Source organism: Podarcis gaigeae (genome assembly GCF_964106915.1).
Source record: "Podarcis gaigeae genome assembly, chromosome: 3".
In the NCBI taxonomy this organism is placed as follows: Eukaryota; Metazoa; Chordata; class Lepidosauria; order Squamata; family Lacertidae; genus Podarcis; species Podarcis gaigeae.
The window spans coordinates 27,939,104-27,966,627 of record NC_139680.1 but is presented as its reverse complement, the minus strand read 5'-3'; the positions used below and the strand labels follow the sequence as shown (position 1 = coordinate 27,966,627).

The 27,524-nt window shown below is 43.7% G+C and overlaps 1 protein-coding gene across 2 annotated transcripts in view; it reads left to right on the top strand.

Annotated features, from left to right (window-relative positions):
- The window catches only part of LOC310840662 (uncharacterized protein), a 143,709-nt gene that overhangs the window by 94,695 nt on the left and 21,490 nt on the right, over positions 1 to 27,524 (top strand). Inside the window, exon 4 of one of the 2 annotated variants that reach the window (XM_083730947.1) lies at positions 23,106 to 23,216. The exons of the other annotated variant lie outside the window; for it this stretch is intronic. Within the exon in view, the coding sequence (XP_083587073.1) occupies positions 23,106 to 23,149 (44 nt within the window). The 3' untranslated portion in view covers positions 23,150 to 23,216. Of the gene's footprint in view, positions 1 to 23,105; positions 23,217 to 27,524 lie in introns of those variants that run through there. 2 annotated transcript variants of the gene reach the window in all.

Here is a 27,524-nt window from a genome sequence, read left to right as displayed (position 1 = left end):
CACGACTGGACCTAACGGTCAGGGGTCCCTTTACCGTTTTACGCACAGCTTTGCACATGACTGTGTGAAAGGATCTTTGCATGTCCTGCTGTGGAATGCAGATGCTGTGGATCTGCTGAGGTTTGAGAAGTATAAATTTAAAAGGTGGGTGAAGCTCAAAAAGCTTAGGGAAACACTATTTTCTCTAAACTGCAGATATAGGAAGGGACCCACATGTTGAAGTCTGGAGCCTAGGACCAACACTCATCACTGGACAAGCTTGGAGCACAATCCAACCCCCTGATTTGCCAGTAGTAGATGTTGGAGGACTCCCTTCATCTAGTCTAGAATAGCTCCACTGGCTTCTGGCAGTACAGATATACTAGTGTCACTTCACTGGTGCTGAGCTTCCCATCCTGTCCTCCAGCATGCCCCCTGCCAGCAGTTGTCCAGGGAAACTCTGAAACAGGGACTGGAGAGGAACTGAGCTGGCCCAGAATCCAGTGGATCCTCCAAATGGAGCAGAAAACATTATTTATGTATGTGACCACAGCTGCACGGATGTTATTGGCCCAGAGATGGAAAGAAGATAAAGTCCCGACTAGAGAAGAATGGCAGATTAAGTTGATGGATAATGCCAAAATGGCAAAAATGACTGGAAGAATCAGGAATCAAGAAGACCAGAATTTTAATAAGGAATGGGGAAAATTTATAATTTATCTAAAAAATCATTGTAAACAGTAAAAAATCGTTAGTAGGATTGTAATAACACTTGTAGTTTAAGGGTGAACTCTGGACACAATAAAGATGTAAAAGAATATGGATAATCATAAAAGATGCAGGAAGAAATGATTAATAATAAGACCCACAAAGGGGAGGATGAAAGTCCAGGAGATTTCAAGGAATCTTGTTTTTATGATGTATGTTGGATATATGAGTGTAAAACGTTAATTTGAAAAACCAAATAAATAAATTTACCAAAATAATAATAATAATCCAATAGAGCCTGGATCTTCCCCATTGCCGTCACTCAAGAGTATTAGTCCTGATCCTGATCTCAATGTTATACCAGCTCCGGGCTGGCACAGCTCGGATAAGGCTATTGCTTGCCTCGTGTGAGAAACAGAGATTATGCTGCTATGTCACACCCCATTGCTGCCTGGCCAGGGTTTTGGATTAGTCTGTAAGCCATTCATCTTTAAATACATTCCCACCCACCTCCCCCAATTAAAAGAGTTGCATTTGAATATATTGCTGGTGTCAATAGAGGCTGCTCCTCTGTTCGGCTGAGAGAGAAATCCGGATGTCATTTGCTGATAATAAGGAAGGTGTTATCCCATTACTTTGATTCACCCATTCAATTATACTTGCTTCATAAGGCAAGTGGGGAGATGGTGGCTGCTTCGCTGTGCTCAGCTCCCTTTTCTCTGTTTTTAATGAACTGCTTGGAATTAAACTCTTGCTATATTCTAGCTGAAAAACAATTAACCTCCAGATTCTCTACTGGATCTTCTGAAAAGCCTTTTTCAATTTTGGAATGCCACAATGAGAGTCGGGCTATGCCTGAATGGCCAGCATTGATCAACCTCGTGTGTGTTGCCACAGACATCTAAGAAGCGTTCCTCATTATCCATTCCCTCGAGCAAATGAATGGACAAATTCTTGAGACTGAACATGACTCGATATTGGCAGAGGAAACGTGTCTTGATATATTGGTGATAAGAATTGCTTCCTGAGGTAGGAGCTGTTGGAGGGCTTCCAGATTTCAGTCCAGAAAATGGTCTGGAGCTAGCTAAGCCCTGGTCATCACAGGAAACAGAAGGAGAAGGCAGAGTAGAAGGTACCACGTCAAGCTGCAGGGAGGGACTCACATTTTTGAAGGCTCCCCTTCATGAAAACACTTACCCCAACTACAAAACTAGCATAGTAAGCATACTTTATTTCTTTCCATGCAGTCTAAAGCAGTCAAGCCCACTCTACACCTCCTTTTTTTAATGCATGTGGAGACGCAAACTTAAATCCATTTTTACCAGATAACCAAAATTTATATTGGCCATCTCTTTGACTTTAAAAAGTATGTTTTATGTGTCACTTTCTTATTTGTTTCTACATCCCCTTTCCCACCTTGGCTTCTCCAGCCTTGAGGAATTCCTCTTTAAATTTTCACCCCAGTCCTCCTTTTTCTGCTGTCTCATCTTCTTCTCTTTCCAATTCTGGCAGGAACTTTGTCTCATTAATAAACCATTCTTGCTCATTTATCTTCCTGACTACCTCCTTCCTCCTGTTCAAGCTCTTTCACCCTCAGCTACTGTAAAGATTGCTTACTGTTACATATCCGCATTGTACCAAACTGAATTCTCGGTAGGCTTCTGACTCAAAGGAAGGCGAAGAAAGTTCTGCCAATCCACTGATTACCCTGAAACCCACTTTAGTCCATCAATATTCTCGATAAAATGAAATATATAGCCCCTCTAGCATTGGTGCAAACACACACACAAAAAAAACCCCAGGTGATAACCAGGCAAATGGAACAAATGCATAATAAAACTACTAAAAATGCTTACTAAATGTAAATAGTTGAAGTTAGAATGTAGGTGTAACGTGTTGTTGTTGTTTAGTCGTTTAGTCATGTCTGACTCTTCGTGACCCCATGGACCAGAGAACTCCAGGCACCTCTGTCCTCCACTGCCTCCCACAGTTTGGTCAAACTCATGCTGGTAACCTCGAAAACACTATCCAACCATCTCATCCTCTGTCGCCCCCTTCTCCTTGTGCCCTCCATCTTTCCCAGCATCAGGGTCTTCTCCAGGGAGTCTTCTCTTCTCATGAGGTGGCCAAAGTACTGGAGCCTCAGCTTCACGATCTGTCCTTCCAGTGAGCACTCAGGGCTGATTTCCTTAAGAATGGATAGGTTTGATCTTCTTGCAGTCCATGGGACTCTCAAGAGTCTCCTCCAGCACCATAATTCAAAAGCATCAATTCTTCGGCGATCAGCCTTCTTTATGGTCCAGCTCTCACTTCCATACATCACTACTGGGAAAACCATAGCTTTAACTATACGAACTTTTGTTGGCAAGGTGATGTCTCTACTTCTCAAGATGCTGTCTAGGCCTTCTCCCAAGAAGCAGGCGTCTTTTAATTTCGTGGCTGCTGTCACCATCTGCAGTGATCATGAAGCAGGTAAATAGCCCCGCTTCCCCAAACCCCTTGTTTCTTCACATTTTCAGACCTCCAAATCTGTCACAGGAATGGGGGAGAAGTGTTTTCATCATGAAGTTCATTGTGTTCAAGTTCAGGTTACAGACTCCGCTAACCCAGAAATAGTACCTCGGGTTAAGAACTTTGCTTCAGGATGAGAACAGAAACCGTGCTTCAGCGGCGTGGCAGCAGCAGGAGGCCCCATTAGCTAAAGTGGTGTCTCAGGTTAAGAACAATTTCGGGTTAAAAACGGACCTCCAGAATGAATTAAGTACTTAACCCGAGGTACCACTGTATTTGCAAAGGTAGGGAATAGGGAAGCTTTCCTCCTTGCTTATCCAAATGGCATCTTCAGGGTTTGTTGGTTTGTTTGTCCTGGCCATAGCAGGAAGAAAAAGGGTAACCTCTTGTTCCTTATGGTTCTGCTTAGATGCCCCCATGACTGGGATGACTGAATGCAGAAAGGCCAAGGCTTGTGCCTCTTTTAATAGTTGTATATGCAGAGGAATTTCCGCAGGTGTATCTGGCGCAGCAAGGCACACCTGCTGAAATTCTCTCATCTATGCAGTATGCAGGAACCCTGGCCCCTTATACACACCTGGGTGCCCTAGTAGTCATGGCTGCTATTTACATAACAAAAATGCTGCATGCTAACATGCAGTTGACCTCATGTCTAATTTTGCCCTGAGTGACAGTAAAGGATGGGCAAATTTGTCAACTTCACTTGCTCTCCATTCCTCTTCTCCCCCCCCCCCATCTTAAATTCCATTATCCACATGTTCTCTCCACAAGACTCTAAACTGCTTCTTAAAAATGGAATATTAATGTTTTATCAAAGTTTACATATTATAAGAGAGCGGAGATTAGGCAATGTAAAAGATTTCTAGAGAGATGGTCTTTATATATGTCCTGGAATGATAAATACGTGGGGAATATATATCCATATAATCTAGTTGCAGAAACATGCAAGATATAATAATAATAATAATAATAATAATAATAATAATAATAATAATAATAAAAAATAATAATAATAATTTATACCCTGCCACTCTGGGCTGCTCCCAATAGAATATTAACAACACGATAAAACATCAAACATACAAAAACTTCCCTAAACAGGGCTGCCTTCAGATGTCTTCTAAAAGTTTGGTAGTTGTTTATTTCCTTGACATCTGTTGGGAGGGCTTTCCACAGGGTGTGCACCACCACCGAGAAGGCCCTCTGCCTGGCTCCCTGTAACCTCACTGCTCACAGTGAGGGAACCACCAGAAGGCCCTCAGAGCTGGACCTCAGTGTCCGGGCTGAACGCTGTTACATGGGCAAGTTAAAAGTATTTTGCTTTATTATGTAATGCAGTATGCTTTAAATGGTCAACTGGTTTAAAAAATGAAGTGCGCAGTGCACTGGTCAGTAATTGCTGGGAGCTGTAATCATGTAAACATATTTGAGAACAGGGGTCTGGCTGATGTTGTTGTTGGGGGTCACAAAATTGCTGGGACCCACATACTCAAGCAGCCTGGCTGTGTTGGTTCTCCTTTGTAGTTGCTATGGAAAAGATGCATGAGGATGATGATTTCTCACAAGTGAAGTCACAGGCAGACCAAATGAGGCAATTCCTCTACCTTCTGTCTGATTTTCCTAGTGGGGCATCTCCCAGAAGAAAATGGACAGAAAGGTCGACAGATTACTTACACCATTTGGGAGAATCATAGAATCATAGAATCATAGAGTTGAAAGAGACCACAAGGGCCATCGAGTCCAACCCCCTGCCAAGCAGGAAACACCATCAGAGCACTCCTGACATATGGTTGTCAAGCCTCTGCTTAAAGACCTCCAAAGAAGGAGACTCCACCACACTCCTTGGCAGCAAATTCCACTGTCGAACAGCTCTTACTGTCAGGAAGTTCTTCCTAATGTTTAGGTGGAATCTTCTTTCTTGTAGTTTGGAACCGTTGCTCCGTGTCCGCTTCTCTGGAGCAGCAGAAAACAACCTTTCTCCCTCCTCTATGTGACATCCTTTTATATATTTGCCCTTAACCTCCTCTTCTCCAGGCTAAACATGCCCAGCTCCCTTAGCTGTTCCTCATAAGGCATCGTTTCCAGGCCTTTGAGCATTTTGGTTGCCCCCCTCTGGACACGTTCCAGTTTGTCAGTGTCCTTCTTGAACTGTGGTGCCCAGAACTGGACACAGTACTCCAGGTGAGGTCTGACCAGAGCAGAATACAGTGGCACTATTACTTCCCTTGATCTAGATGCAACACTCCTATTGATGCAGCCCAGAATTGCATTGGCTTTTTTAGCTGCCGCATCACACTGTTGGCTCATGTCAAGTTTGTGGTCAACCAAGACTCCTAGATCCTTTTCACATGTAGAGGTATAATGCTTATATAGGGAAGCTGGTTATGTGGTATGAAACATGCTGGTATGAGGAAGTCAGCGGCATCTGAACCCTTGCCTGTTCTCCAACAGTGCCAAAGTGGAAGACATCCACTACAGATTTTAAAACAGTGTGGCAACAGGAAAAATCAGTGGTTCATATTGGGGAAAGGCTCAGCCTGTTGCTGAAATGAAGAGAACCCAGTACAGAACAGTAACCAAATTATAACATTTCATTGTGACATCATATGTTAGCCACTAGGGACGCATGTGGGGCTGTAGTCTAAACCACTGAGCCTCTTGGGCTTGCCAATCAGAAAGTTGGCGGTTCAAATCCACATGACGGGGTGAGCTCCCATTCCTCTGTCCCAGCTTCTGCCAACCTAGCGGTTTGAAAGCATGCCAGTGCAAGTAGCTAAATAGGTCCTGCTGCATCAGGAAGGTAAACAGCTTTTCTGTGCACTCTGGTTATCATCACAGTGTTCTGTTGCGCCAAAAGTGGTTTAGTCATGCTGGCCACATGACCCGGAAAGCTCTGGACAAACACCAGCTCCCTCAGCCTGAAAATCAAGATGAGCACCGCTCCCCATAGTCACCTTTGACTGGACTTAACTGTCCAGGGGCCCTTTACCTTTACTTTTTACCATATTTTAGTCATACTATCTTTGCTAATTATCATTTCTTCACTTACATGGCTACGTTCTCTATATGATACTTATATTCCTGTGGCTTTAGAGAAAAACACACCTTTGATTCACTCTTCACTCCTGTCACTCACTTCCAGGGGTGCCAACTTGGTTAAAATATTGGGGTAAGCCCCACTCTGCATTATTGATCACAAGACACGGCACACACATACCATCAGAATGGCAATGTCCATCAACTTGGGGTAAGTGGCCCCCTCAAATATTTTATTGAGGGGGCCAAAGGGACCTTGGCCCCTAGGAGTTGGCTCCTATGGTCACTTCTGTAGTCTGAATTCAGACTGTAAACTGCTGCTTGGATTAGGGACCTGGGTTGTTGTTGTTTTACAGTTTTCTTGTTTGCTTGTTAAAAACAGTCTGTAATGTGCCGAGTCATCAATAATGATATACTGAAGTCAAGCACACCATCCAACTCTCAGTCTTCAAGAAACAACACCTTGGTTGCTTGAAGAGAGAGAAATAGAGATCTGTCTGTGGTCATTCTTTCGGCCCTTAAGTCAGGGGTGGGGAAATATTTTCTGCATGTGGTCACATCTCCTTTCCTTCTCAAGGTTGCATGCCTGTGGAGAGCAGGGCCAGAGGCACTGCAGTGTAATCTGATTTCAAGGGTACATTCCAGCCAGGCAAGAACACTCAAAGAAGGTGCACATCAGGGTTCATGAAGGGTGTGGCTTAGGAGAGCATAGGACCTGGGAAGATCCTCAAGGGCCAGAAAGAGAGGTCATTTGTCTTCTGGGCCTAAAAATTACCTGTCCCTGCTTTAAGGGATGCTTGGCACTTTTGTGTTACTCCTGCTTAACAGGTAAAGTTTCTTGTACAATTCTTTTTTTAAAAAAACACAGCTGTTTCCCAGCAGATCTAAAGCTAATCTTTTGATGTGCCTAGTAGTTAATGGATTTCTCAAAATGAAAACACAGAGATGTTAACCAAAAAGGTTTAATGAGTGTTTTAATTATGGGAACACTGGCCGCAATGCACTGAACGACTCTGACCTTTGGTCCAGCCTCAGAAAGTCTCATGCAAAACGAAATGTCCCAGCCGTGGCAGCAAACAAAGGTCAGCTCTGTCGAAAGATCCTTATCAGCCCCTGCTGTCAACAACTCAAGGCAAAATTAAGTCCGCAAGTGGAGCTCTCGGTTCGGTTTGACCTTGAATTCTCCACTGCGACGTCCCAGAACGCAACTTGTATAATACCATAAAACTGAATGAAGAACTGGGGCAAGGCAAACAGTTGTTGTTTTTCCATCCAAACAAGGCCAGAGGGCCATCATTCAAGTTGCTACACGTTGTAATTAGAAAGAGGAACAAAGAAAAACTAATTAGCCTTCTGCTTGGGATGCCTTTTACCTTGGCACTGAAAGGTCAAGGGAACCAATTCTTTTCAACTGACTGTCCTTCAAGTGGTCATTCAAAGGATCATGCCATACATTACCCAAGACTCAGCTGACCCAGGCAGCCATCTGTCTATTCAAACATATGGTTAGCTGAATGTTTCAGACTTTACGTTTGGGTAAATGACGTTAATCAGATGTAACCTGAAACTTTGTGCAGAGAATGACAATGCTACAACATAGCAAATTCTGACCAGTGCATTAACGTTCATTGGGTTACATAACACCAAAGTCTCCAGGAGCCTCATCGAAAGCAGCAATCATGTGCCCAAAGGCCCAAGCAACTTCTACAGAAGGGACAGAGACATGGCATTTGTTGTTGTTGTTTTTTAGTCGTTTAGTTGTGTCCGACTCTTCGTGATCCCATGGACCAGAGCACACCAGGCACTCCTGTCTTCCACTGCCTCCCACAGTTTGGTCAAACTCATGCTGGTAGCTTCGAGCACACGGTCCAACCATCTCGTCCTCTGTCGTCCACTTCTCCTTGTGCCCTCCATCTTTCCCAACATCAGGGTCTTTTCCAGGGAGTCTTCTCTTCTCATGAGGTGGCCAAAGTATTGGAGTCTCAGCTTCAGGATCTGTCCTTCCAGGGAGCACTCAGGGCTGATTTCCTTAAGAATGGATAGGTTTGATCTTCTTGCAGTCCATGGGACTCTCAAGAGTCCCCTCCAGCACCATAATTCAAAAGCATCAATTCTTTGGCGATCAGCCTTCGTCAGCCATTTTGATCCTCCATGGCTGCTCTACGGTGTGCATGAAACACACCATAACTGCTGGTTCCAATGGATATATTGTTCTAGCAGTGCCCAGATTAACAACGTGCAACTTGAAAAAGGAGCAGAGGAAAAGCATCGCGGGCCAAGGATACAATGTGGACAGCGGTACAATGTTATCTAAGGATGTAGCCAGAAGAGGCCTGAAGGCGGATAGGTTGGAATCTCCCCTCTGTAGGATATTCCAGAACCCTTTCTAGCATTTTCAGGTTCTGTTATATAAAATGGTAGCTCTTTTATTGCTATAAAGAAAACAATACAGATAGCATTATACTCAAATGCTCAGAGTTAAGCTATTGCATGTGTACGTCAGAACCCCCATGTGTTGGATCCCAGCCATTTGACCCTTAAAAAACACCTTTATGCATGAGGAGGATCTTTCGCTGGAGTCAGCCATGCACTGGATAGCTCAGTTGGTTAGAGCTCAGTGCTGATAACACCAAGGTTTCAGGTTCGATCCCTGCATGGGACAATTCTATGATTCTATTCTATGGGTACACACTCAGAGCAGCTATCTGGTTACATTATCCATTTCTCCTGATCATCAAGGGCTGCATTCTCCAGCTCCTTTCACCCACTGCTGATACTCTAGTTTGCTTTAGAACTTCCCTGCATCTAATCTAGAAGACATCTCATTCTGCTGCCTTCTGTGGCCGATGACAGGGTTATTATTGACTTTACGTGAAAATAGGGTGAGATCTCAAGCATCTCAGCAGGTCTCAGTGGGTGCCTGAAGTTTTGCCCACCACATCTGTATCAGTTTGTCAGCAATAATGTTAGGAACACTTCAGACCAAAGATTAGGAAGGGTGATGGGAGTGGGGATGCAGAGGGTGATTGATTATATGTGACATGCATTTTGGGTTTATGCATTCATGAAGGCCGTGCCTGCAAGATCTGTAATGCCAGCTTGCACACACTGTGCAAAGATGAATAAATGAATAATTGTTTTGATAATATTAAACAGCATGTGTGATGTCGCAGAGCAACATCTGTTATTAACAGTATAAACAAAAGGAGGATTTTTTTCATCTATTTTTTTTCTTAACTGATTACGTGTCATTCCACGGAGAGGAGCAATGTGGTGCGTCCAACCGCCCTGCTGTGGTAGGCATGAAAGAAGTGTAAGTAGGCAGAAAGAAGTTACTTTGGTACAGAAGAAAGTCCTCTTCTGAAAGTCAAGGAAAGAGATACAGTACAAATTAAGCATTATAAAATTATTAGGGTCTCATATTACCTTGTGAGTATGCGATGACACCATCATCCATTTTACAACCCAACAGCCCATAGTGATTAGAGATGGGCTAGTGTGTCAATTTTACCCATAATTCTGTTCTAGTCCATTAATTTACATTTTAAAAAAATATATTAAACAAAAACCCAAACGCACCATGCATATTTTGATATGTTTAAACTGTCAAGAGCCACGTCATAACATTCAGAGATGTGTAAAATCTGGCAGTCAGCTAAGTTTTGATCCACAAATTAGTTTTGAATGTGCAGATTAGGAATTCGTAAATACTGAATACCTCAAGCACATACCCCCTCAAGTGTACTGGAAAAAAATTGGGACATCCTGTTTTGTCCCATGAAAGCATGGCACCCCATTTGGGTGCCATGATATTGTGTGATTTCGCATCAAGATCTTACTCTGAAAAAGCGCTTGGGAGGGCGGGCGCTACAATCTCTGGACATTGTATTGGAGCCTTAATTTTCATTTGATTTAGACCTATTTAAGCTTGCCTTTGCCTTTGTTTTATTATTTGCTGTGTCTTATTTCTTATAATACTTCTCCCTTCTATTCCATTTTAGGCAGCCTAAAGATACACATACACACACAAAAACACATGAACAATATGTATCTTTGTTTGTAAATCAGTATATATAGTCCCTGAAACAGGCTGTATTTGCCAAGTGGACTGAGAGGCAAAAGCATTATAATGTATAGTCCTGTACATTAAAGCTGAGTTATTCCTGCATTATTTTACTCTGGAAATGCTAATATAGATGCCTGCTGTTTAACATATAAGCAAGAGGCTTACAAACTATCCTTAAGGGCTTGTATTATCTTAGATCTGAGCTATTTGGCAGCTCAGCTCAGTTTTATTCTAACTAGCTGGCAAAGATATCCTAAGCAACCCTGCTCTGGTGTGAAGCAGCTGTCTCCAACCTGGTGCCCTCCAGGTGTTTTGGACTACAACTCCCATAAACTCTGACCATAGAGTTGAGACTGATGGGAGCTGAAGTCCAGCCACTGAAATTGGCTCTGGGGTGGACTTGGGGTAGGTAAAAAAAAAAAAGGGGGTAAAGGACCCCTGGACAGTTAAAGTCAAAGGAGACTATTGGGTTGTGACACTCATCTCGCTTTCAGGCCGAGGGAGCCAGCGTATGTCCACAGACAGCTTTCGGGTCATGTGGCTAGCATGACTAAACTGCTTCTGGCACAACAGAACACCGTGATGGAAACCAGAGCACATGGAAATGCCATTTACCTTCCCGCCGCAGGGGTACCTATTTATCTACTTGCACTAGCGTGCTTTCAAACTGCTAGGTTGGCAGGAGCTGGGACAGAGCAATGGGAGCTCACCCTGTCGCGGAGATTCAAACCGCCAACTTTCTGATCGGCAAGCCCAAGAGGCTCAGTGGTTTAGACCATAGCGCCACCCACATCCTCTTGGACTTGGGATAAAATTCCAGAGAGGGGAGATTGTTCCATCCAGCAAGCAGGAATTATTGCGCAGGCAGAATGACTGGAAGAGTACAACACTGAATTTCACCCTGTGAGTCGGTTAATTTACCCAACTGTGTTCACCCTGGTGCAGGTGACTGTCCAAACCAGGAGATCATGTTTTAAAAGTGGAGGATATAAAACCAGTCTGAAAATCAGGGTGCCCTGTTTCTAGCTCTGAGCTGGCAGGTCTGCTTCAGTGAAGGTTGTGTCATCTGAAAAAAATATGAAAAGTTGTACATGAAGATTTGGCTACATGGCCAGTGTGAAAACAGGTAAAGGTCCAAAATAATTACCATAACACCACAATTTAGAGAGGTAAAGTAGTTATGTACCTTTTTCAGAGCTATGGAAACCTAGCGAGAGGCTGCAGGATAATGGATCTGTTCCAAAGACTTGGTGTTCTTCAACAGAAATTGTGATTAATTTTTGCCAGTAGATTCTCCCTCAAAACACTGAACTGTATGTCAGCTGTTGCCTTCTTGTTAATCAGATAACAGTACTTTTACTTCTTTGGATAGTTATAGCTAATGGAGAAATGGAATGGGAGGGCAATTACAGTTCATCAACGTTGATTTTCGTGAGTGTGTGTGCCTTAACATTGGCTAAACTGCTACACTTAGGGCTGACAAGGTCACTAAAAAATTCCAAGTGCACACTTCACGAATGCCATGCCATCCCACACTCCTGGACCGCATTCCTAATGGCAATTGCAGGGTTATCAATCTAGCAGGAGTCAGGGTACTTAAAGTCACGTATGTTAGCTGTCAATGGTATTATATGGTTCGCTGGTTCTGTGAATGTGACTGACATTATTTCTGTTGCTTTGGCAGCTGTAAAAGGGAGTTTCTTTTCGAAGCAATGAAGTGCATGGACCCAGAAATGGATTGCCACCATGGATGTATAATCAAGGATATAATGGAGCGAACTGAAAAGGGGGCAGTGTGGGAAAGCAGTCGTTTATCAGGGAGGCAGAGTCATTATTCGGTCTGGATGCTGATACTCGAAACACGGGAACAAATTTTCAGGTCTCTAATGAGAACACTTTGGGGTTTTGTCTACTGCTGATTTGAAAATAGCTACGTGCCTTGTCAGCTGTGGGAAGTTTGAGAGCCAAGATAGGTAGGAAGGACAATGTCTGTAAAACAGAAGAGCACCCCCATTGTTCTACCCAGACACTGAGGTCCAGCGCCGAGGGCCTTCTGGCGGATCCCTCACTGCGAGAAGCCAAATTACAGGGAACCAGGCAGAGGGCCTTCTAGGTAGTGGCACCCACCCTGTGGAACACCCTCCTACCAGATGTCAAAGAGAACAACAACTACCAGGCTTTCAGAAGGCATCTGAAGGCAGCCCTGTTTAGGGAAGCTTTTGATGTTTGATGCATTACTGTATTTTAATATTTTGTTGGAAGCCACCCAGAGTGGCTGCGGAAGCCCAGCCAGATAGGTGGGGTATAAATAATAAATTATTATTATTATTATTATTATTATTATTATTATTATTATTCAAACTTTATATGTATCAGGCATAGACAAACTCAGCCCTCCAGATGTTTTTGACCTACAACTCCCATGATCCCTAGCTAACAAGACCAGTGGTCAGGGATGATGGGAATTGTAGCCCCAAAACATCTGGAGGGCTGAGTGTGCCTATGCCTGATATATACAAAATCTCCCCAGTTCAAATCCATAGAAATGTAAACAGCTGGGCTGTAGCTCCGTTGTAGTAGTAGTAGTAGTAGTAGTAGAAGAAGAAGAGGAGGAGGAGGAGGAGGAGGAGGAGGAGGAGTAGTAGTTTGGATTTGATATCCCACTTTATCACTACCCGAAGGTGTCTCAAAGTGGCTAACATTCTCCTTTCCCTTCCTCCCCCACAACAAACACTCTGTGAGGTGAGTGAGGCTCAGAGACTTCAAAGAAGTGTGACTGGCCCAAGGTCACCCAGCAGCTGCATGTGGAAGAGCGGAGACGCGAACCCGGTTCACCAGATTACGAGTCCACCGCTCTTAACCACTACACCACACTGGCTCTCACACTCACACTAGAGCATTTTCTGTTGCACACAGAATGTACCAGGTTCAATTCCCAGCATTTCCAGGTAGGACTTGGGTAAATTCCTACCTGAAATCTTGGACAGCTGCTGCCTATCAGTGTAGACAGCACTGAATTGATGCACCAATGACCTGATGTGGTATAAAGTGGGTTGACTGAGTTGAACGCATACCCCAACAGCACTGGAAGAGGGGAAATAACAAAGCTTTTTGTGTCAGTGTTCTATGACAAGATGTGAGTTACTGTGCAGTGTTTTTGGTTCTTCCCCATTCATTAATTTAGTGGGGAGAAAATCAATGTTTTCATTCTTATGGCTTTGGGGGTCAGTTTTACCTCTATTCATTGGAAAGACTGAGAAAATCGAAAACCGTGCACATATGGTGCTAGAGGTCAAAGGGATCCTGCCAAATGCTGTTTAAATTTATTAGTTACTCATCCTGTCTGCAAATGCTCATTATGTCTACAAATGCTTAACCTGGTCTGCTCATTTAGTGGGAGAAAGAGGCAGAGAGGGTTAAAAAACAACAGTAGTTTGTCTGTTTTTACAATAGACAAAACATTTGCTTTTCTTAATATAGCTACAAGTAGTATGAGTGCTCATACCTGAATTTTTAAAAACCCCAATTTGTTTTACAAGGAAAACCTTCCTTGTGATTCAGGAAAACTGTTTTCTTTTTCATCATCATTCAGCACAAAACAAATTCAGTTTCTTCCAATTGCACCTGCAATTTTTTTTTTCAAACCACTTGAGAGTCTTTAGATGACCATTTTTCTCTGTGCACGAAAAGTATTTGCAAAATTTGGTGATGTGGGCGACCCTCAACATTTCCAGAGATGGCAGTGATAGAACACGAGATCTTGTGCTCTGTATTTGTTAATGTCAGATTGGAGAGGGGAGGAGTCCCATTCTCAAGCCCTGTAAGATGAGGCAAAAGCCTTTTCAAGAGTCCGTGATAGACAATGTGCAAAAGGCAAGCAGGCCGTGCTTAATAGTATGCAGAGGAGTCGACAACCTTTGCAAATCAATGGAGAAGGGAGCGTGCATAATTTGGTTCCCGCTCAAATATTTTACCTTTCCGTCGTGCCAGCGAAAAGAGTTTGCTGCAGAGCTTGCATCTGAGACTTGCTTCACACAAAGAGGGGGTGTTGTTATGGCAGCAAAAAGCAGCGATGCCAATCCCGCCACACATCTTACGTTAATTAATGTACTACTGTGCGTGTGAAGTAGCTCTCAGCAAACTAATTCTTTAAAATTCTTGAGAGTAATTGTGGGGGCACACAAAAAAAATGGAAACAGGTGCTGGGCAGATCAAAGAGCATAGGAAGAGCTATCTAGCAGGTTTGCTAATGGAAAGATAATGGCTTTTATAAGGATGACGGGGAGGGAGGAATAAAGTGACAGACCTAAGGGTGAATTAAAAGAAGAGAAGAGTCCTTGTAAAATGAAGCTGTAACACAAATCCATTAGCTGTAAACACTGGATAATAATAATCCTGTAAATGGTACTCCACTTCCATTTTGTGCAACATTGTAGGTGAAAGGTGGCAGCCTGCCACAGAGAAAAAGGTTTTGCTTTTTTTATTTTATTTTTTGAGAATGGCACTGGGAAAGTCTACTGGGCAAACTGGGGTGTTGTTGGAGGAGAAAGGTTGTTTAATGTGCAGCATGGCATCTGGGGGTACCTGAAGTGAAGACTTCTCATGTGGTTTTGGAAATAGCTTCAAATAAATAGATTGTGACTTTCTCCCAATGTATGCTAGCCCAAAGGCCACTTCTTGCATCTTCTCCAGATGACCTATTTATTGAGCATTCATCCTGATTTGCTTGCACAAAGCTTATATGGAATTTAGACAATGTCTGCTCAGCCATTACTGAACATTTGTTCTGATATGTTCACGGGGCAGGTATACAACAATGAGTATTCATCCAGCCTTATCCTGATTTGCTTGAGGGGTGCAAACGTGTCTTTGTGTTGGTCATTCGTTCACCCCATGCTTTTCAATGCATTTCCGTGTCGTTTTCCTAACCGCAAGAAGTGGCTTTGTAGAGTGAAAGAGCACTTTAATCCACTTTAAGTGCACTACCCTAGATTTACAGTATGTCCTTGAATCCCTCTCACAAAACAGAGACTACCTGGAAGCACTCTGAAAGAGATGACAGGTCCAGCAACCAATTGTGCTATGTCAGCAATCCTCAGCCGAACTGCAGACCTGATGTAGTGAAATGATCTGACAATGTCTCGGGAAAATGTGGGTTGGATGTATACATTCGGCGAGTTTCTCCCAAAAAGTCCTGTCAACAGAAGGCCTGCACAAAGACTTCTGCTTGCACAACAGAGTTTCCCTCCCCCTCCCCCTGTGTACCCCCAGAGCCCCCCGAAAATTGGATCAGAGGGTCAGGGGAACACTCAGAATAGTGTGCAAGGAGAGAAAAGAAGGAATTGTTTCGTCTGGCAAGTCCAATGCTTGTGTGGATAGAATGTTCATCATGGCACGACTTTGTATTCTACTGTACACATTTGTAACAATTGGGAAAGCATTGCTTTCAATATATATTTATTGGATTTATTACCCGTTTTTCACTAGGGCAGGTTACAACAATATGATCATGCAATGGGAAAGAGGAGACTGAGAGGAGATATGGTAAAGGTAAAGGTACCCCTGACTGTTAGGTCCAGTCGCGGACGACTCTGGGGTTGAGGCACTCATCTCGCTCTATAGGCCGAGGGAGCTGGCGTTTGTCTGCAGACAGCTTCTGGGTCATGTGGCCAGCATGACTAAGCCACTTCTGGTGAAACAGAGCAGCGCATGGAAACGCCATTTACCTTCCCGCTGGAGCGATACTTATTTATCTACTTGCACTTTGATGTTCTTTCGAACTGCTAGATGGGCAGGAGCAGGGACCGAGCAACAGGAGCACACCCTGTCGCGGGGATTTGAACCGCCAACCTTCTGATCATCTCACAGCTTAGAAAATGCACTGACTTTCGGCAATGTCACACAGTTTACTCCCTACTGCTGTATTTTTTTCTTTCCTGAAAGACTCATTCCCATATGCATATTTGTCCCTTGATCATGCCTCCATAAAGTGATGGTTTTCACCTAAAGGAGTAATTAAACGCTTCGCAGGAACTCAAACACAGAATAGTTCCATTGAAAACATGGGAGTGGGGCTAACTTAGGTCCATTAATTTCAGTATCACTTAGTTGCGTACAAGCCAATGTTCTCAACAAGTGTGGTTAAATTTAGTTCCCAGATTTGGCTGAACTAATCAAGCATTGCATAAGAAAGTAACATATGCTTATTTGAACCATGGCCCTCACAGATTCTGATGCTCACCTTTACATCTCTCTCTGAAGGTGAGATGCACCTCTGCTCTCCTGCTAAAGTTAGAAGTGAAAGTGTGTGAGTCATCCACTCTTCTGATTTCTGCACTTTTTGCATGAAAGAGGCTGCATTCAGATGGCATTTATTCCATTCTCCCAACATTTCCTTACTTGATAATCTTATGTGATCTTTCATGTGATGTAAAAGCAGTTTCTGGAAATCTAATGGTATGTAGCAGAAGTTTAGTGCTCATTTCCACGTTGTTCCCAGAAACAAATCCATTTGCAACCCTGTTAATTCAGAAAATCACATGAGTTTTGCATTATAATTTTTGTGCAATTTTTAATGATTGTGCTGCTACTACTCACATGATGAAAATTGGGCTGGTATTCTGGCATACAGCTCTTTTACACCATTTGAGAGTTAACACAACATGGCAGTAGTAGACCAATCAAAAAGGCCACAGTTCCAAAACGCAACAGGGAAAACGAACATTAGAAATCAGGACAGAGCATTATAACCAATAAAATTGACGCAATAAACCCCACGTCTGAATTCAGCCAGAGATCTCAGAGAAGCTGTCTAGTTAATTTGCAAAACTAATGTGATGATACATAAGCATATTTATTTCTCTTTCTGTGTCCCTGACATGTTGCTTGAACAAGAACTAAGTAAAGATCAAAGGTTTGTATTATTCTGACATGTCAGTCAACAAGTTGGGTCATTAAAAGATGTCATTTATGCAAGTCCTTTGATGGTGTCTACACACTTCATTTCATTTTCGTTCACTTCTCTGTTGTGTCCTCATGGAATTAACACAAGTGTTCCCTGTACAAAGATCCTTCCTCCTTATGGAACTGCAGCCTCCAAGTTTAATGTGTCCCCCGTCTCTTTCTGGAAAATGCTGAATTTGCACATTTTCACCCTCCCCTGAATAAATATGATAAAATATGCCGGAACAAGGAAGCAAACACTGAGAGAAGATTGCAAGGCAGTAGCTACATCACAAGATATTCAGGATTTTAGTAGCTCCTAGGGTGCAAAATGAGCCAGAGTGCGAATCTGTCTTAGCAAAGAAGATTTATGAGTGAAGGACATGACATCAAAGAATGGCATGAAATGTTGCTCAGCATCAACTGCAACAAAACATTTTACCTCTTTAATCTAATAAGCCAGTGGTTAGATAGGTTCTGTGGACCCCTTGTTTTTCAAAGCTATGGACTCCCTACTTTTAAATTTTTTGATAGCTCTATGGTAGTGTTTGTTATGTGAATGGCACCACAGATTCCCTGGGTGTGTTATGCAGACTCCCTCAGATGAAAAGCACAGGCTCAGGGGTGGTTCATAGAGGGGGAGGCAATCCTTAAGGTATTGAGGTCCTGAGCCATGTAAGGCTTTATAGGTCAACACCATAACTTTGAATTGGGCCCAGGAATTAATCGGCAACCAGTGTAGTTGTGCCAGAATTGGTGTTACCTCTTTGACTGCTGTGAATAAGCTCCAAAATGTTTTCAATTTTCATCAGCAATTCCAACGATACCACCCCATTCTGTCCTTGGTGGGGTTTTCCATGCGACTTTTCTCAGGATCCTGTAATTAAATTGGTGGCGGGGCCAGAATTGGTGCTGATTCATCAGCAAATTGAAGCACCATGATAGAATCAAAAGGAAGTGTACCGTTCACACAATGCAAAGTTTTCAGGACAGTATTCCTCGTCTATCTCTCTCTTACTACAACTACTACTACTACTACTGTCAAGTCTGACTTGAAAATCAAAATGGGTGATCATTTGATGCAACCCTGTACAGACTTCATCTTACAGATTTTCTAAACGAAGGGTCAACCTCAAAGCGTTAGCACCAACCATCAGAAAACACGGCAGGCAGCTTTCCTAGAGCCTGCAGACAGTCCAGCTGCAGCAACAGGAAAGCAAAGAAGCCATCCCAACAGATAAATCAAAAGCCAGCCAGCCAAGCCACCAGCAGCAGGACACCAACAAGAATAGTCGAGGGCAGCCAAATATGGAGACATCACAACACTTTGCTGCAGGGGTCTCCATTATGTGGTTGTGGTAGCAGACACTGGTTGCTATCTGAAGCAAAGGAAATAAAACATGGAAGACATGAAAAAATGTTGTTCTCGCTCCAGGCATTTCCATCGACTAATTTATAGCAGGGGTTTCTTATGCGTCTGATCCTAACATGGTAAGTGGAAGTAGGGGCGCAATTGTTTCAACTGAAGAGGTGACATCCATTGGTAGTCATGCTCAGAGTAGACCCACTGAAATCGATGCTACTTAAGTCCATTCATTTCCTTGCAAAGGGAACACAAGGCAATTGCAGGGAAATGTAATTATGTAACACTGGAAGACCGAAAAAGCAAGAACAATAACGAATCCCATTCCAGACATGGGAATAAATAAGGGGAAACCAGCAATTTCTTTAACTGTTTCATTTTTCACTGGACTTCTCTGACATCTCTACTCACTGCGGTGGCTATATGCTACCACCAGTATTAGAGACAGACTATCTCTGAGCACCTGGGATGTGGGTGGTGCTGTGGGTTAAACCACAGAGTCTAGGACTTGCCAATCAGAAGGTCGGCGGTTTGAATCCCCGCGACGGGGTGAGCTCCCATTGCTTGGTCCCAGCTCCTGCCAACCTAGCAGTTCGAAAGCACGTCAAAGTGCAAGTAGATAAATAGGTACTGCTCCGGCAGGAAGGTAAATGGTGTTTTTGTGCGCTGCTCTGGTTCGCCAGAAGCAGCTTAGTCATGCTGGCCACATGACCCAGAAGCTGTATGCCGGCTCCCTTGGCCAATAAAGTGAGATGAGCGCCGCAACCCCAGAGTCGGCCACGACTGGACCTAATGGTCAGGAGTCCCTTTACCCTTTACCTTATCTCTGAGCACCAGTCTCTAAGGATCAACAGTGGGAGAGTATTATTGACCTCATGTCTTGCTTCTGGGTATCCTATTGTCATCTGGTTGGCCAATGTGGGAACCTTGATTCTAGATTAGATGGGTCTTGATCTGATCAAGCAGGGCTCCTATTAGGTTCTTAGAATTCTATTTTTTCATGGTTGTCTACAATAAGCTGTTTTCTTTTTCTTTTTAGAAGATAAGACGAGAAACATCATATAAATAATTTCAGCACTTCCCTCTGTGCTCCGGTACACTTCAGAACTTCCTGACTTCCTCAGTAATAGCTTGCACTCAGTGGCAGCACCTGTTAAAAATGTGCTGTGCCCTTTAGAATATGTCTTAGCCGATCACAAAAGATGTTCCGCTTTATTGTGCGATTATTACCCGCTCTCTTTGGAGCCCCACGGCTTCAGACAAACTAATTCAAGCCATTGTTGCCGGCCAGCTTGATCCTGCAATCGCACAATCCTTAATCAGTTTAATATGCTTCATGTTCGCAATTTGAAAAACACATAAGAAAGCAGCCTGTGCAGTGCAGATACGACAATTGGTGAAACAATCCCTTTTTTATTGTGTTTGGGTAGTGCAAATCTTACCCGTCAGTAACTTTGCCTTCCTTTGCTTGGGAGAGTAAGCGAGACAGTTGTTCTCATGCCAACAACTTTTGGTGCCAGGCTAGTGATCGAAATATGTTGCCTCTGGAGGTTCAAGTGCATTTAATAATCCCCCACAACACCTCCCACTTTTATTTTCCGTGACTGGTCCCTCTTCCCTCATCCCTGTTATCATGTTGTGAGCAGACAAAATTTGCCTATACAAACAAGGGGAGAGAAAAAACTTTAAATATATTTTGCTATCTGTCAAAATTCAACAGCTCTCTTCCTTCCCCCTTCTCCAAAATAGACAGAAGGAACAACAACAGCAGCAAAATCCTCAGCCAACACTGTCACGCTTTAAAACTTGATGTAATGTTAAAAGTACAAAGACCAGGGGCCTTTGTTCTCATTCAAAATAGCTTGCCAGTGTCTTTCAATAAACAAATAAATATTTGATAGCATATCAGAGTACTTAAAGCACAGTACTTACATTTATCTAGCTGTAATCCTCAACAAATTGCAATCCTCAACTCACCTCAACAGTCGTAGGTCCGTGTTACTATCAGTATCCTTCAAGGCTGGGCTTACCATTAAGAAGAGTGAAGCTTTTGCACTTCGAGACCTCTAAGCCACCCCCAGGAAAATAAAGACACAAGTACACAGAATTTAGGTTAAAGTTAATGGGCAAAATTTAGGCCACAACTTTATTGGTTACAGAATGTGAGAGGTATTGGCTTAGGCATTGGCATCAACAGGCTATATCTGTCTCCTGCCCGCCTTGCAGGAAGTCTGGAAGGGTAAACCACCAGTAGGGGCCTTCCAGAGTCATGCTGCGGTTTAAATGGGCCCTGGCCATGCCCCCACAGTGCCCTGATTGGCTGCCTGGCAAATGGCATGGTCGGGTCACCCTCAGCGTGACGCGGGATGCTACCCCGCACCATGCTGAGGCAGGGGTGGGACCTGGTGGCCCAGCGCAACCCAGTCCCACTTAGAAGCAGAACCGATTTACCTTATCTTGGAGATGTTGCAGTGGAGAGGTGGGAAGATGGTGGAAGATGAAGCTTTGTGTAACACACAGCCTGACCTGGAAATTTTCTTATTGCTCTCTGTTTTAGTAGAGGACAAAAGCAGGTGTTTAAGTAAGATTCAACTGCTAGTCCAGCTGATCGCTCTACATAGAATTGGTGGTGCTGTCTCGTCCTTCACCTCAGGATGCAAAATGTCTCGGTCCAGCCCAGACCTCAGCATTTCAGAGGCTGTAAGAAGTGCTTTGTCTAAGTAAGTTAATGCCAGGTGGAAGATTCAAGCCATGGACTGATTAGTGGTGTAGCTAATATGCCACACCATCCATACCCTCCAACATTTCTCCAATGAAAATCGGAAAACCGGGACATTCCGGGATCAAACCAGAAACCAGGACAGCTTAGGTAAATCTGAGACTGCCCCTGGAAAATAGGAACACTTGGAGGGCTGCACATTTGTCAGCTTCTATGATATGGAGTATTACATGTTCTGCAAGTGGCCCAGGCAGCCAAATGTTGTGGCCATCCTCTACTGGAGCAGGAGGGTCTGTGGTCTTGAGTACAGCCTAGAGTTAGTCCTGCAGACCAGGCATCCTCTCCATATTTGCACTGCTGCTTACTACCTCACCCAGAGGACCAAGCTAGAATCAAAATTACCCCACGTCATAAGAGCTAGTGCTCTAAAAAGCCTTACACTTAAAGAGCAGGTAGGTGCTATTACTAGGGCTGTGCACTGGATTCAAGCACTGGAGTCAAGCATGTTTGGAGAGCCTTGGATGAGATGCATACCCACAGCCTGGAGGTGAGGCTTCAGGCAAGGAAGGAGAGGCAGGCGAAGCTGCAGGAAAAGTTTGAGACCTATCTGACTTGTGGCTGTGTCTATCTGGGAGAAGGTGTGCTCACTGCAGCAGCAATCCTTCCTGCTGTACATCCTACCACACAGGATCAATGAGTCTGCTGTTTTGTGCAAGATCTCATCAAAGTCTTGCAAGATGTCTAGGAGAGCAAAATATCTCTTGAGATTTGGGAGAGATCTTGCAAGCTCTTTCAGGGATCAACGCCAGCAAAGCTTCTCCACAAGCGATGGAGGTGAGTATCCCACTGGCGGTGTTGGTGTTTTGGTATGGCAGAGCAGGATGGCACTTCCTGTTTTGCCTAAAGTGGCAACATGGGACGTACCACGCCTGACTTCAGGATTTCAGAAATAACAGCTGTCAGTTCTGAGGGAAGCAGGCAAGGACCCACAGCCCAGGTGGGGCTCACTAGCTCGGGGAGGAGTTGTCTGATTTCTCAGCGGGAGAAGGCTCAGGATAAGTGAGGCTCACATGCCTTGTTAACCCCAGAAACTAACAGGAAAGCCACCCTGGCCTGGCCAGGAAATGGGGAGGAAAGGCTTTGGAAATGAAGCAACAGGCAACATTTCTTGTGAACAACTCCAAATCCTTACCTAGTTTGGTGTGAGGCATCTCCTATTTTTATTTTTGGTCTGCTCTTTTGTGCAAATGGTATATGTGCACATGTAAACAAGTACAGAGTGGGTGCTGCATCACACAGGATCTGATCCTCCCATTTACCACTGGTTTTGGACAGCTTCTTCATGAGCTGCTTGTTTTCTTTGCTTGCGGAGAAGCCACTTGAAAACATGCTGCAGATCTGATCCTGTGTCATCCCAGGTCACTCCCCCTTCAAGCTTTTAAAAACTCTAAAAATATAGTTTTAAAATCCTTTTAAAGACCTTTAGCCCTACCCCTCCAAACTGCTTTAGGGTCAAATCTGAGGTAGCACAAGTGGTTCCCAGTGCAGCAGAGAGCAAAACAATCTGAACCAGAGGCAACAGAACAGGACCACAGGGCTTACTATCACTTGAGTTACACCAAATGTCACCCATTTTGCTTTCCATACTGAAAATGTAGCTTCAGTATAGGGACATAATGTTTCTAAACAAAACTAAATTTTAATGGTTATCATTTTTCAAGCCTGTTCACTACTGCGGGGGGTGGGGGAGAGAAGTTTCACCTCTGGTTTCTTTGTTTCAGCACTATTTTCATCTGGCGAGACCTTTTTTTTCCTTCTATGGTGACTCCAATCCGTCAGAAACCACGCAGTGAAGCTATTGAAATCACTGTGCTTTGCAGCCAATCAGATCTGGCTACATGGCAATGCCACAGGGAAGCGGGGGGGGGGAGACAAAGCCAATTGTGAGTCAGGGCAATGCTTCTTGTATTGGTCACATGGGTTATCCCAGCCACTTGGTTGGCCACTCTGTATGGGGAACACTTTCACCTTTTGGTGCAATCTCTGAAAAAAAATCACAAAAAGCGGATAGGTAGGGCAGTTTCGGCCTCTATAGAAATGAAGTTGAAAAACTGTACAGTGATGCTGTGATGGGTTAAGGGGCTGCTTGTGCGTAAATGGCTGAGTTCTTAACTCCTGCAATCAGTTTCTAAACTCTCCCCGTCCGCGGAGCCATGGGTGCATGGCTACCTCAATCGCTGGCAGAATCCGTCAGTGGGCGCTTCCGGAATTTACGCCAACATAGGAGTTCCTTACCGGAAACCCTCCTTTTGGAATCTCTGCGTGGCAGTTTCCTGCGTGGAGTGGGCGTCCCCAGCGGAGGTCCTGAAACCTCTCCGCTGTTCTCACTGGAAGTATCTTGGAGCCATCCCTCCGACTGAGTTTCTGCGGGAACTCTCTCTCTCCCCCTGCTGGTTCCTTCCTCAGCATCCGAGGGTCTCCTAACCTCCTTGAGCCCTTCCACCACCTGACTCTCCGATGGCAGTTCCCTGACAGATACCTCAGGTTAAGTACTTAATTCATTCTGGAGGTCCGTTCTTAACCTGAAACTGTTCTTAACCTGAAGCACCACTTTAGCTAATGGGGCCTCCTGCTGCTGCTGCACCGCCGGAGCACAATTTCTGTTCTTATCCTGAAGCAAAGTTCTTAATCTGAAGCACTATTTCTGGGTTAGTAGGGTGTGTAACCTGAAGCGTATGTAACCTGAAGCGTATGTAACCCAAGGTACCACTGTAACTTAATTCTGGGACTTTCGGTTCTGCTTGGATGGCAAATTCCCTTAACTAGATGCTGTAACTTCTGACATCCTGACTTATAAACACATTGGAGGGATGAATAGGAAGCAGGAAATGGCCATGATTGGAGACGCAACATTTTTTGATTACTGCTTCACACACTGTAGGATTGACTCCTTGTTGTAAACAGGTGTCCTACTACTTCAGGGCTGAGCAGTGGGTGAGTGTTGGCTGTAATGAAACAAAAGATACTTGGTGCTATGTTATCAGCACCAAGGGCCAAGGGAAATCATCACACAGTTTATTAGCACTGGAATGCTAAAGGTGAACATAATGGTAACTGTTATCCAGTATATATTAATACCATCATCATATCCATGATTCCAGCATCTCCATCCGGCACAATGAAATCCTGTTGACTTCAGTGAAACATACTTCCAAGTAAACGTGCTTAGGATTGCAACCTTGGTTGCTTAATCCCTGGACATTTTACAGTTCATTAGCAGCAGCATCCACAGCCATCTGACAGTTGGCCAGAACACTGTGCTAAACTCGAGGATAATGAGGTTTAGAAACTATCTTAGAGGAATGCGAAGTCTCTGGAGTATCATTGGATTGTACATGGGAAAAAATTGCAAATTGTTTCACAGATCTTTTTGTTTGGGAAGTCTCTAGGACGGTGCCTCGGTGGCACAATTGAACTAATTCCATTTCAGAATGTGCGCTGATGAAAAAAAGTCCTCCCTCTTCCTCCACACTTCCCTAGTTAAAAATTGAAAATCCCGTGTCATGAGTATACTGTCATCTCAATGGACATGGCTTTACTTGAATTGCCTTTGTCCCAAAGGCCAGGGGGACTTTTAATTCCAGAAACAATAAATCCCATTTATTTGAACTGCCTGGTTCAAAAGTTTTGAAAATATAGTTTGCCTCAACACCACCAGAATGAAGAAACCAAACAAGTAGTAAGATTCAATGGTTGCCACTTATTAAACTACAGGGGTACCTTGTTTTAAGAACAGCTTGGTTTATGAACAACTTGGATGCTGAAAACCTGGAAGTAGATGTTTTGGTTTGTGAACTTTGCCTTGGAAGCTGAACATGTTCCACTTCCTGTTGAGTGTGTTCCATTTGTAAATTGAGTCACCCACTGCTAATCAGAGGCTTCCTGTTGAGTCTGTTGGTTGCTGAGTCCCGAGCACCCACACAACACAGAGGTGATATTTGGAGCTTTTGCTATTTTTTGGCGTTTTTGTTTGTGTGGCTTTTTCATTGTTTTGACTGTGACTTGTTCTTCATTTTATGGGACTGACTTGTGACTGTGGCTTGTTACTTTGTTTTTGTGACTTGTTTCTGTGACTCTGTGGAACCCAGTTCAGCTACTGGTTGATTGTGTGACTGCAGAAATGGATAAAAGCCTTCCATCCAAACAATGACTAACATCAGTACACGTAAGAAAAATATTAATTTTAATTTCTATCATCTACAATACTGTCTTATTTACTTTATAGTACAGTACATTGATTATTGCCTTCATTTTATGGATCAATGGTCTCGTTATATAGTAAAATTCATGTTAAATTGCTGTTTTAGGGGTTGTTTTCAAAAGTCTGGAATGGATTAATCCATTTTGCATTACTTTCTATGGGAAACTGCAGCTTGGTTTTGAAATGCTTTGGTTTTGGAATGGACTTTTGGAACGGATTAAGTTTGATAACCAAGGTACCACTGTATAAAGTTTGTTTTATGGAAAGCAAAGAATATAAAGGACCACCGGTGAGAATTATTGCGACCCAGCCAATTGAAATTATGAAATGAGCTAGAGAACAGACATGAGTTGATTTCTTGCTGTCATCAATAAACAAACAAGTGGACAAAGGATCTTTCCAGGCTTCAAAAATCACACCTGATTCTGAAGTCTAGTTCTAGCTAATTTGACACAAATATGGGGTGTCAAGTATAATCAAGGGCCTTCTTAGTGGCTGCTCCCAGATTTTGGAGCTCACTTCCTAGAGAGGCTACACTGGCTCCCTCTTTGTTGTCCTTCCTCCAGCAGGAGAATACAGTTTTATTCTGGAAGGTTTTGGGGAAGTGGTTGTTGTTTAAGGAAAGGGCTCTTAAGAGTGCTGTGCCGCTCTCTGCATTTTAATATATTTGTTTTTATGCCGTTTTGACTCCATTACAGTTTAGAATTACATTGGACTTTCTGGATATGAATTTAATACGTTCTGGGGGTCTGTGTGCATCCTGAAAAATCTGTATCCAGAGGCGCCGCTTCTGTGCACAAGTGCGACCGATAGAGCACTTCTGCGCATGTGCGCGGTGCACAGAGTGCTTCTGCGCATGCGCGAGCATCGAAACCTGAAAAAATACTTCCAGGTTTACCACTTTTGCAACCCAAAGTTTACGTTACTCAAGAGTAACGTAACCTGAGAGTAACCTGAGGGTCTACTGTATAGAATTATGACCATCCGATGAAGCTGAATGTCGGAAGATTCAGAACACCCAGAAGAAAGTACTGTATTTCTTTGCACGACACAGAGTTAAACTATGGACTTTGCTCCCGCAGGAGGCAGTGGTGGATGTGAGTGCAATAGCCCTCCCTGCCCCCCAATTGCAATTCCATCAGCAGCCTCTGACAGTGGAGGTAGAGCATGGCCATCTTGTCAACCCTTGTGCCCATCCTGCATACACATTTTCACCCTGCCATGTGGACAGACAGGCTCAAACATGCGCCTGCAACTTGCATTCATTTGCTCCTGGGTAAGAAGGATTCATTGCCCTCTCATTCTAGGGAATTTCAACAGCATTGCTTGCTGGACGGACAGTTCTGTTTTATATTCCATTCTGATGGCACAATTTCTCCTCTCTTGCCTTACCAGCCCAAATGCTTAACCATCGAGCAAAGACAGGTCATCTGAAAAGGGTTCTTAAGGAGGAGGCGTTAAAGCGCCACAAAATCCTTTTAAAACCTTTGCTAGCACTGTTTCCTGGGGATAAATCCTTTTAGGAACATTCTAGCTGAATACGGGGCTTAGGACTTGAAACTCACAAATAGCTACTCTCTTTCTCTCTCTCTTTTTTCTTTTTGGCACCAGCTGTGTTCATGTTTCTGAAACAACATCACCAGCCGGACTGAACATTCGTTATGAAGATTTCGGCAGTAATTTAAATGTTAAAGGGCAACATGATTTTTTTAAGTGCCTTCCCTCCCTCCCTCCCCCCCTTCCATGGCCAGTTGTGGCCCAACAGCTTGTGTGAGAGCAGGAGGCAGCACGTAATTTTCAAGAACAGTAACAAGGGCAGCTTGTGTTTACTGCAATATCTTCTACACCACAGAATGTGAGGTGTTGAATATGGAAATGTAAGCTGTGCCAAGGAATGGTATTAATAGGCAGTGAGAATGTGATGTTCAAAGGAGGGGAA